The 10,898-nt window shown below is 45.7% G+C and overlaps 1 protein-coding gene across 1 annotated transcript; it reads left to right on the top strand.

Annotated features, from left to right (window-relative positions):
- Positions 1-275: 275 nt before the first annotated feature.
- ECHDC3 (enoyl-CoA hydratase domain containing 3) lies at positions 276-7,061 on the top strand. The gene is made up of 5 exons (XM_073002549.2): positions 276-589; positions 2,434-2,555; positions 3,248-3,345; positions 4,514-4,714; positions 5,927-7,061. Exons 1-5 carry the CDS (start codon positions 411-413, stop codon positions 6,239-6,241), a joined length of 915 nt encoding a protein of 304 aa, XP_072858650.2. The 5' UTR covers positions 276-410; the 3' UTR covers positions 6,242-7,061.
- The last annotated feature ends 3,837 nt before the right edge of the window (positions 7,062-10,898 follow it).

Genomic DNA, 10,898 nt, shown 5'->3' with positions numbered 1-10,898 from the left:
GGTAGTCAGAGGTGGTTCACCTTTCTTCTGGGGCCATCCTAGGACCGCGCCGCTCCCCCGAAGGCCACCTAGGCGGGAGCTTCGGTGGTGCCGAGTGCGGGTTCTGCCCACCCCAGCCTCTGCAGGCAGAATCCGCCCTCGCGGCGCCTATCCAACCCGCTGTGAAGCCCGCACGCCCTCCAAGGGGGACCCTCCACCCGCCCTTCCCGGGTGTCCCTTCCGGGCTACAGGCACGCGGTGGTTGTTCTTCGTTTGACGGGTCCGGGTGCGGAGGCAGGACCGCTTGCGCGCTGGGCGGTAGGATCTCGCGCCCATCCCGGGGCGCCCGCGAGGGGTGGCTGGCTGGCTGGCAGGCCGGCCGGCACTAGGCGGCGCACGAGAGCCCTCCGTTCCCCGGACCGGAGCGAGCCATGGCGGCGGCGGCGGCGGCGGGCCTGAGACGCTGCAGGGCCCGGATCCGGGCGCCGCTCCTGCTCGCTAGCCGCCGGGTCTCCGGGGGAGCCGGGCCGGAGAAGCCGGAGGAGGAGGGAGCGGCGGCTGGGGCTGGAGGGGAGCGGCTCACTCGCTCGTGGCAGCGGGACGGCATCAGGTGGGGGAAGGGAAGCCGCTCGGCCAAATTGCGGGGGGGGGGGAAGACCCGGGATTCCGTGTCCCCCCCTCTTGTTGCGCCCCCTTTTCCAAACCCTGTTAGCTCCCCTTTTATTATATGCGCCCGCGTCCCTGCCATTCAGAGCCTCGCTCAGGGTTGTGCGAACGCAAGGGCCGGGGGGGGGGTTCCTTTTTCCGAGTCAGTCCGCCCCATGTTGGGTCTTCCTCATTGCCTGCTGCGCCCCACTTTTTTTACCTGCATGATGATCGTCTCCTTGCGATGCGCCCTCTTAGGTTCTCACGGGAACGGGCCAGGAGCCTTTTCTTTTTCTTTTTCTTCCCTTTTTTATTTTTTATTTTTTTGCTCTCGTGGACCCGGTGTGTCTGATGGTCAGGATTCCCCCCCCCCAAAACCCCTGTGGCCAACTGGGGGTTTTTGTAGTCCATCCAGAGTAACTTTTCCGTCCTCTGCAAACTTGCCCTGCGGGGCAAGAGTTCTGTGCGCAGGCGAGGAAGGCTTCAATGCAGAGCCTCATATAAGAGCCCTTTGAAAATAAATAAGCAAGGAGATAAATTCACGTTTGTGGGGAGAGAGGATGCTGACAGGGCTTAAACAGAGTTATCTTCGCCAGATTCCCTTAGCTATCAGCTGGGGAAATCATATTAATTGGTTGCCCAGGTTTTAGGCACATCATCAGAGCTGCAGACTGTCCCCCCTCCCCGTAATGATGTTTTGCAAAGCTGTTAACTAAACTTTGCACTCACTCAGATGAAAACACGTGGTCACATGCACAGGAATCTTGTACTGTGTAAGCGTCATGTGTGAAGAAAGTCTGTAAAAGCATGAATGTTGGCATCTGAATTGTGCTCATATCTGGATGTCTCTGGAGACTCACAGAGTCTGGTTTAAAACATCACATACTGTATATTGTATACTATACTAAATGGCCCAGGTTCCCAAGTTCAGGACTCGGAGACGAGCAGAGGGAAACATATTGACCGGGGAGCATATTCTTGGGTTTAATCGCTGAGTACTTCCCTCCATGATTAATCAATTCAGCAGTTAAACTTCGAAATTCATCAAAATCGTTTTGCAATCATTTCCAAATATATACTGTATTTGTGTTAGTTGTAATATGCGACAACACTAACAGAGCATTTTTCAGCACCTCAAAAACATGAAATGTGGTGTCTGGACCCCTTTGTTCAGCATTTTGTGCTATACTGGAAGCATTCAGAGGAAAACCAGACCACCCTCGGTCAGATCTGCTCGGATCTGGATTCCTGCCCTGAGGAGAGGGTTGGACTGGATGGCCTCGTAGGCCTTTTCCAACTCCATTCTGATTCTCTGAGTCTAAGACAATCCAAAACAGTGTTTGCATGTTTAAAAGAAAAGAAAAATGGTCAAATCAACTATTTGAAATGTGCTTTTTTGGGAACTTTCTGGAGCCACTGGCCCACAAACTTGCATCCTCCAGTGTTGTTTTACTCCCAGAATTCCTCACCATTGTGGATGCGGCCTTAAAACCACCATTTTGTGAGCTAGTCATGGCCTGATACAAACCTGATACACCGCAATGAGCGGGAGAGTCTATTGTACCTGTTCTTGCACTGCACCTTTTCAGAGGTAGTACACTTCCTTATACAAGAGTGAAAACAGCTGTCACAATTTGGAGTCAGCCTCATGAAAAATATGCCCGAACACCCCAGGACGATTGACTGGTTGCTGTTGTGTTGTATGGTGGTCTTTTTCTGAAGGCCTATATCCATGTGCAATACATGAGACTGTGAGCCAGGTCGGCAACTGCCTCCCAGGGCCATCTCTGACCAAAGTTATCTTCACAGGAACATCGTTTTGAATAACCCTCAGAAAAGAAATGCCCTTTCCCTCGGCATGCTGAAATCTCTCCGTGAGGACCTTCTGCAGGAGGCAGAGAGCACAGATCTGCGTGTCATCATCATTTCAGGTATTTCAGTGAGAAAAGCTGGGAGGAGAAGCGGTAGAGGTGGGATTTTCAGATTTCTTGGACTGCAAATCCATAACTCTCCGTTCTTGGAATTCTCCCCAATAGACAGTCAGATGCCTAAATGTGGCTCACCTGGGAGAAAGGCCTAAACTGGAAGGCCGGACAGGAAGCTAGGCCTAGCTTCCTGTCTAGAACGAAAGCTCCCCACTGGCACTGGAGCAGGAATAAGGTAGAGCGAGGCCTAGCTTGGCCTCAAAGCCATCCAGTTTAGGCCTTTTTCTCTCATATGAGCCATATTTAGGTGCCTGTCTGCCAGGGACAAATCCCAGAATGGAGAATTATGGGATTTGTAGTCCAAGAAATCCTAAATCCCCATCCCTAATAAGGTTTTGCCCCAGCTTCACATTCTTCCTTCCCATTTTGACTCGGAACGGTCCCGGATGAGGCTCTTTGAGTGCTAAAGTTGATCATTCCACCACCTATCCTCCTACCTGTTCTGGCCCACTGAAGAAGGGGTTACTGCTGTTGTCTGTTAGCCAAGACAAAACCATGGGTCAGATCCATGCGTCCATTCACTGATGTGTGAACCCTCTTATAAGCCTCGGGTCAAGAGGATTGCCAATTTTTTAATATATGATTTGTAACATCCTGTCACCTTCTGTCTTTTTCTTTTCCCCCAAACACCTCCAAAGGTGAAGGGCCTGTTTTCTCCTCTGGACATGACTTAAAAGAACTGACTCATGAGAAGGGTGAGAAGTACCACATGGAAGTCTTTAAGACATGCTCTGAAGTGAGTTGCTCCTATGGGTGCCGTATATGCGGAATACGTTGCCTGTCCCGTTTTATCATGTTCCGGAATTTTAATTGGGCAGTTGGATTTTTCACGCGGCTTGAGGTTTCTGAAAGATTCTTTAGGAGGCTGGACTCAAAGGAATAACATTAGGTGGCCACTCCGCCAAACCTGAAGAACGCAGAAATCAGCATTGAGCAAAGGGGTAGACTAAATGACCTCTAAGGTACCTCTGACCCCTTGATTCTATTAGTGAAGGCCTTGAGAAAAGTGGGCTACGTAGACCTGGCATAAGGCTACCTGTACCTCATGTCTTAGGAACATGCCTCTAGAGAAGCTCACGTGGGGTCTGACACGTACATTTTTGGCATCAGTCAAGATCTTTTTTGATTCAGTTAGAACTTCAATTTGTTTTACCTATAGTCTGACACTTTTATAGATTATTTTTCCCTGTCTCTGTTCCTGTAGCAGTTGTCTTTTCCTAAGTTGATGTTTCATTTTAACGAGACCACGGCTTGCTTCGGGAGGCTGCCTTGTAGAGTTGTGGCACTGACCTCGGGCAGCAGAGGTTGGTGGGTGGTTGCAAGAAGAAGAAAGCTGTGCATCATACAGCCTCTCCTCCTGCCTCCAAGGGTTGCAGAGAATACTACCTCATCATCACCTATGTTGAAGATGGATTTAGCTATCCATCCAGATGGCTTTTGTACATGGAATGGGGGAGTGCTCCATCTTACGCTTCCTCAGACCGCAGAATCTCTTGAGTCAACTCTTCAATCAGTGTATGAAATAAGTAGAAATAAAAGGTTGGGATCCTCTTGGCATAGCTCTGCATGCTTAAGGCTGGTGACAGTTCCCGTGGTGGCTATTTCAGTCATTAAAAGCTTCCTTCTTGAGAACCCCAACAGCTTCCTCAACTTGAAAGGGAGCCTCAGAACCTTGGTGGCGGTGCTGAGGATACAAAACTTTTCATTAAAGATCAACGGCTGTGGCTGATGACATCATCAGAGTTACTCATGCTGAGGCTGCACTAACAGGATTCCAGCAAAATACGTTCATCTGACATGGTGAAAACAAGAGAGATGCTGTAGCCATCTTTTGTTTTTACTAATATATTGCTAAGATATTCTAAAAAAAATTTAAAAAATACACTTCTCTCTTTTTTTAACAGATCATGGTTTTACTTCCAAAACTGCCGGTGCCTGTAATTGCGAAGGTGAATGGCCTGGCCACCGCGGCGGGCTGCCAGCTTGTGGCCAGCTGTGATCTTGCTGTGGCCAGCGAGAAGTCCACGTTTGCCACCCCGGGAGTAAACGTCGGTCTGTTTTGCTCGACTCCTGGAGTGGCTGTGGGTCGATCTCTCCCTAGGAAGGTAGGTTTTGGCAAAAAGATGGTTTGCCACCTTTTGCACAATCACTCCTTTCTCGGCAACTTTGAGAGAGGGGTGACCCTACATGTCTGCTTAGTGTGGATGACGAACCCACAGAACATAATGAGATCCTAATGCTGGTCGTAATGGCAGCCAGTAGAATTGTGCAGATTTGTGTCTACAGGCAGCTTTCCACATATTTGAGGAGGTGGAGGAACTCCTTCCTCTCACTGTGCTTAGTTATACTCTGGAATTCATTGCCACCTGATTATCACCAAAGTGGAGGGTTTTTTAAAAGAGGTTTGGACTCATTCATTCAGGATGGGTCTATCAGTGGCTATTACTCTTGAGTCCTATGTATAATTCCAGTATGGAGGTTGCAAGAGCTAACGTGGGGTAGTGGATAGAATATCAGACTGAGACTCTATTCAGCCTGGGTTCTGAGCCTGGGTTCAAATCCCTGCTTGGCTACGGAAACTTGCTAGAGAGTGGCAGTGGTAAACCACTCCTTGGACATCTTTGGAAGCGATTTGATATACGTAACAACATTATGTTAATGTTACATTCAAGTTCCTGTAGCTTGTTTGCATGGCTGGTGCATGATGTACATGTGTATACGTATATACATATACGGCAGGACCCATGTATCCATGGCATTGGTATCTGCAGTTTCACTTATCCACAGTCTGAAAATAAAAATATAAAAAGGGGGGAAAAAACAGAAATACTGTATTTTTCCCTGTATAAAACTATACTTTTGTCTAAAATCTTTAGACTAAACATTGAGGCTCGCCTTGTACACAGAAGTAAGCTGAGGAGAGAACAAAAACAAGTGGAGGGGAAAGCAGGGATCAAAGCGATCCTGCAGCACTTTGATCCCTTTCCCCCTACACTTGCTAAGCCCCACTTATTTTTCTTAATTTTGGATTATAGTCTTATACATGGGGGTGTCTTATACACGGAAAAATATGTATTTCCCTGATGTGATTACCAGAACTAGCCACTAGAGAGGGCCAGAAACCATGCTAAAAAGCAAAACTCCAAAAAGTGTGGTGCTTATGTATAAGGTTTATTATTATCTGCGGGTTTTGGCATCCACAAGAGGGCTTGGAATGGATCCCCCATGCATACAGGGGTCCTACTGTGCACCGTTCCTGGCCTTGAAAGGAACCAACATCAGATAATCCTTTCTCCGGTTGCAAAATTGCTCTTCAGGTTGCCCTGCGGATGTTGCTCACAGGTGAACCCATGACCGCTCAGGAAGCGCTTCTTCACGGGCTCGTCAGCCGAGTGGTCCCAGAGGACAAATTAGAAGAGGAAACCTTGAGAATTGCCCGCAAGATATGCGAGAGCAGCCGGTCTGTTTTGGCACTGGGGAAAGCCGCCTTTTACAAACAGATGGAGCAAGATCTTAGCGCGGCCTACGGAACCACCTCGCGGGTCATGGTGGACAACCTGGCCATGAAGGATGGGCAAGAAGGGATCGAGGCCTTCATTTCCAAACGCAAGCCTGCCTGGTCATCTTCCTGAAACACAGTTTTCCAAATAGAGTGGGTTTTTTAGAGCCAAATCAAGTGATAAGAAGGCACTCGAGGTGCGCCAGCCTGCGGAACTATCATAGGGACGAAGTGCTTCCCGACCCTGGGTTCCCATTTGTTCTTGGACTACAATTCCCAGTAAATCCTGGCCAGCACAGCGAGGGGGTGAAGACTTCTGAGAGTTTTAGTCGAAGAACATCTGGGAACACAAGACTGGGAACCACTAGACTAGAACCTTGTTTCAAGTAATCTGCCATTCGTAAAGCTCACCCTGCTTTAAAAGGATGCTGGCAGCTTGCTGATTTCCTTTTTATTTTTGAATTTTAAAAAAATTATTTCAAAATTGAATTAAATTGAATTTTTTAAATTTTATTAATTTTTAAAAATTTAATTATTTAAATTAAATTAAATTAAATCAATTTAATTGAATTTTTAAAAATTTAATTCACAAATAAGGGCAACATGAAGAAAGGGTGGGGGAGAGAAAAGGGGATCGAGCAGTTAATAACTATCTGTGGAATACAGTGCCTTTAAAATATTTTTCTGCTTTTATTTTTCAACGGGAGATGCAAGTTTAAGACTCGTCTCTTGGGGCATGACCTACCCCACAGGCTTGTTGTGGCATGCATGGAGCGTCTCCTTGACCACACTGGAGGAAAGGTGGGATATAAATTTAAGAGCTCTATCAATAAAAAAGGAGAGCCGAAGATGCACTGTAGGTGGGCTGAAAAGACATATTTAAGCAGAAGTAAGCAGGTTCGAAGCATTTACATGACAACCAGATCCTGATCAATAAAAGGCTCTTAAATGAACCAGAGTTTGCATTTTGGGCAAGTTTGCACTGTTCAGCAACATTAAAAGAAACATTTACACTTTTCAGCAACATTGGAAGAAAAGCAAGGCTCCAAAAGTACTTTGCAAGGTGTTTTTTTTTAATTACTTTTATATGTTTTTGGAAAGAGCTCTGAGATGATGAGCCTCAGAATCTCCTAGGTTTTGCCTAGACCTTTATTGCCCTTCAGATGAATTTTGCAGTGGTTTTTATCATTGGCAACTTCCCGTTAAGAGGCCACACAGACATAATCTGACCGGTGCATCGGGCCACATTGTCATGACAAGGCAGGCCTTGAAGCAAACAGACAAAGAAAAAACCCACAGCTGTTTATTTTGGCAACTACCCTTTCTGTCAAGTGTACGTTGGTCACCTCTTTCTCCCTACTGCTATGATCCCAAAGTCTCTATCCCTGAAAGAGCCGTTGTACAGGCTAGGCATAAGAACAGAATGCAGTGACACGGAGCAGCCTACAATAAATATTTGGTGGTTCCTCTGACATGCCTTGGGAAGCGCAGGACATTAGCCATGGGTCTCCTTCCTTTTTTGCTTTTGTTTGCCATCTTGCCTGGTAGAAAGTCTTGTGCTTGGTTTTATTCATTCATTCATTCATTCATTCATTCATTCATTCATTCATTCATTCATTCATTCATTCATTCATTCATTCATTCATTCATTCATTCAACTTTTATACCATCCACTTAGCTGCAAGGCTGCTCTTATGATGGCTACTAGCCATTCTGATAAAAGCATCACCCAAATCAGGAGCAGACCAAACATTCGCTGTGGTCAGGCCGTTCCCGCAGGTACTGAAATGCTGGAGTGGAGTTCTATGCCTTTGGCAGAGCTTCCACCTTCCATTCATTGCCGCTGTCATCACCATCCCTCCCCCAAGAACACATATGGGTGGGTTTCAAGGAAGAGGAGACTGCTGGGCTCTGCACCAGATAGTAATAGATTGGTTTCAATCGTTGACGGCTGCAGGTTCAGCTCTAGAGAGAGATGGCCGCAGGGCTGGCTGCTCACATCTGGGCCTTTGGAGCTGAGATCTCGTGGGGAATGACTAGGAGACAGCCACCAGCCCCATGGTCTTCTGTCCTCCATTCCCCTCTTAAGTGCCCCATCCCCTCGACATCACTGGAGGGAATGGGCAGGGGGTGCGGGTAGCAGCACTATCCTATTTCAGATGGCAGAAGTTGTGCTGGCACAAATGCAAATCAGTTAGTTAATGTTTGCAAGCTGTCAGAGATCCCTTCCAGCTGGCTGGATAGCTCAATGGTTTAGGTCTCTGGCCATTGAGCCAGAGGTTGGGAGTTCGATTCCCCCAATGGGCCTCCTGCAAGTAGAGCCAATCTGGGTGGCCTTGGGCCAGCTGTGCAGTCGCAGGATCCCCTCCAGGAGAAGGAAATAATGGGTAACCACCTCTGTGTGCTCTCTACCTAGAAAACCCTGAAAAGGATTGCCGTAAGTCAGAATGGACTTGATGGCACACAATTGTTATTATTAGAGATGCTTTCCATCATCTTTGTCAAGGATGATCATGGAACCAATTACCTTGAGAGATAGCTCTCCAACACTGGAAGCATTCAAGAGGAAGCTGGGTAACCATCTGTCAAATATACTTTAACTTGGATTCCTTCATTGAGCAGGGGTTGGACTTGATGGCCTCCGAGGGGTCTTCCAACTCCATTATCCTGTGATTCTAAGTGGGATGTGGCTTTTTAGCTAAGCAACCTTGAAGAGGGCAATTCTGCACTTAACCACAAGAGAGCAATCTACACTCATGTTTAAATGATAATATCCTTACAACCTATGCACAACAGGAATGAGTAGACTTTGAACTTGCAAGATCTACCGGGTTTTTTTGTGTGTTTTTTTTACAACATGAACGTCAAGATTCAACAACTGAATATGAAATAAGAGTAGGAAGATCGTATGCTTACAGTTTAGGAAAAGAATGCTCTTTTGTTTTTGGTACCAGCACTAAGTTCACAATTCTTACTACACACTCACAAAAGCTACTGGTAAATCACCAGTAGATCCAGATCTGCCTTTTGCCCAACACTTCGCTGCACAATTTTATCTACTTTGTTATGAGCCTGTGAAATCAAGAAAGATATGTTTAATGTGTGTGAATATACCAAGTACTTAGATCTGAATCCAAATATAAGCCCCAAGAAGATGCGTCAAATCTACTAAAAATGTGAAAGCTATTTTATATAAACAAGTCATTAAAAACAGAAACAAAAAACACTCTTAACAATATATTGAGTAAGCTCTCTTTTAGAAGTAAAGAACTTTAACTAAAACTAATTGAACATCTAAAAGACACCCTCCCCCCCCAAAAAAATTAATAATGAGGTGCCATCACAGAGCCGTGTAATAAACAGAAGCAGTGGCTTTTCTGAAGCTTTTTTTCAACCTTAACCATATTCAAAACTTAATAAAGCCCTTAATTAATCCCCAAACCTAATAAAACGATCATATAACCTCATATAAATAAGATGCGAATGTAAAAAATTAATAAAATTACACAAAATTAATCCCTGTCACCTATTAAAATGGGTTTTTCAGCTCTTCTAATTTTTGTTTTAAATTAAGATGTTCAGGGCGATTTATTGTAGATAATGTTACAGCAGTATAAAAGAGGCCGGAGGGTATTTTTCACCGGTTTCCATGAGAAATTACAAGTTCAGTGTTCAAAAATATTTGGTGCTCGAGGCAGTTTTGAAGATGTATATAAACAAGATACGGTCCAGAGATTTTGGCCATGAAAAGGGCATGAAAACAGCCACTTTTCTCTCGGTCTTTCACATTCAGCTGATTATTGTGTCAGTTCAGCATTTATACTGGCTTCATATTTCATTACTGGAATATTTTATCACCATCCTTCGTCGGTCATTGTTCCCATATTACCTTTTTTTACCATCGACTCGGGGTCTAGTGTGTGTGTAAAAGGTCAGCCATGCTGTCTGATTTTACAGTCAGGATCCTGTAAGACCTAAAGGATTGTGGAAGAGCGATTGTTGTTATTTAGTTGTTTAGTCGTGCCCGACTCTTCATGACCCCATGGACCAGAGCACCAGGCCCTCCTGTTTTCCACTGCCTCCCGGAGTTGGGTCAAATTCATGTTGGTTGCTTCGCAGATACTGTCCAACCATCTCATCCTCGGTCGTCCCCTTCTCCTCTTGCCCTCACACTTTCCCAACATCAGGGTCTTTTCCAGGGAGTCTTCTCTTGTCATGAGATGGCCAAAGTACTGGAGCCTCAGCTTCAGGATCTGTCCTTCCAGTGAGCACTCAGGGTTGATTTCCTTCAAAATGGATTGGTTTGTTCTCCTTGCAGTCCAGGGGACTCTCAAGAGTCTCCTCCAGCACCACAATTCAAAGCATCAATTCTTCGGCAGTCAGCCTTCTTTATGGTCCAGCTCTCACTTCCATACATTGCTACTGGAAAAACCATAGCTTTGACTATTCGGACTTTTGTTGACAAGGTGATGTCTCTGCTTTTTAAGATACTGTCTAGGTTTGTCATCACTTTCCTCCCAAGGAAGAGCAATTACATAAGCTAATTTGCTTGCTCTCTATCATGTGCATACCCATGCGCTGGTTGTTCAATCGATTGTGCACACGGGATTGCCTATGTGCACAATGTACATACAGTTTGCATGATTGCCCTTCTGTGCACTAAACAGTAACTGGATTTTGGCCTATTTAAGTTTAACCCAGAGCCAATATCACTGAATTCAATAGAGCTTAAATCCCAAAGCTGGAATGTTATTTTTGCAGGTAACAAGGAGAAAACAGTAATTGAAAGC

The sequence above is a fragment of the Pogona vitticeps genome, chromosome 5, assembly GCF_051106095.1.
Source record: "Pogona vitticeps strain Pit_001003342236 chromosome 5, PviZW2.1, whole genome shotgun sequence".
Taxonomy (NCBI): Eukaryota; Metazoa; Chordata; class Lepidosauria; order Squamata; family Agamidae; genus Pogona; species Pogona vitticeps.
Note: the sequence above shows the minus strand (reverse complement) of the source record. Positions and strands in the feature narration are given on the sequence as shown.

Bases quoted from the DNA above. Each gene is read 5' to 3' on its own strand.
- ECHDC3 (XM_073002549.2), top strand. From the start codon at position 411: ATGGCGGCGGCGGCGGCGGCGGGCCTGAGACGCTGCAGGGCCCGGATC. The intron at 590-2,433 runs GTGGGGGAAGGG...TTATCTTCACAG, and splicing joins TGGCAGCGGGACGGCATCAG to GAACATCGTTTTGAATAACC. The intron at 4,715-5,926 runs GTAGGTTTTGGC...ATTGCTCTTCAG, and splicing joins GTCGATCTCTCCCTAGGAAG to GTTGCCCTGCGGATGTTGCT.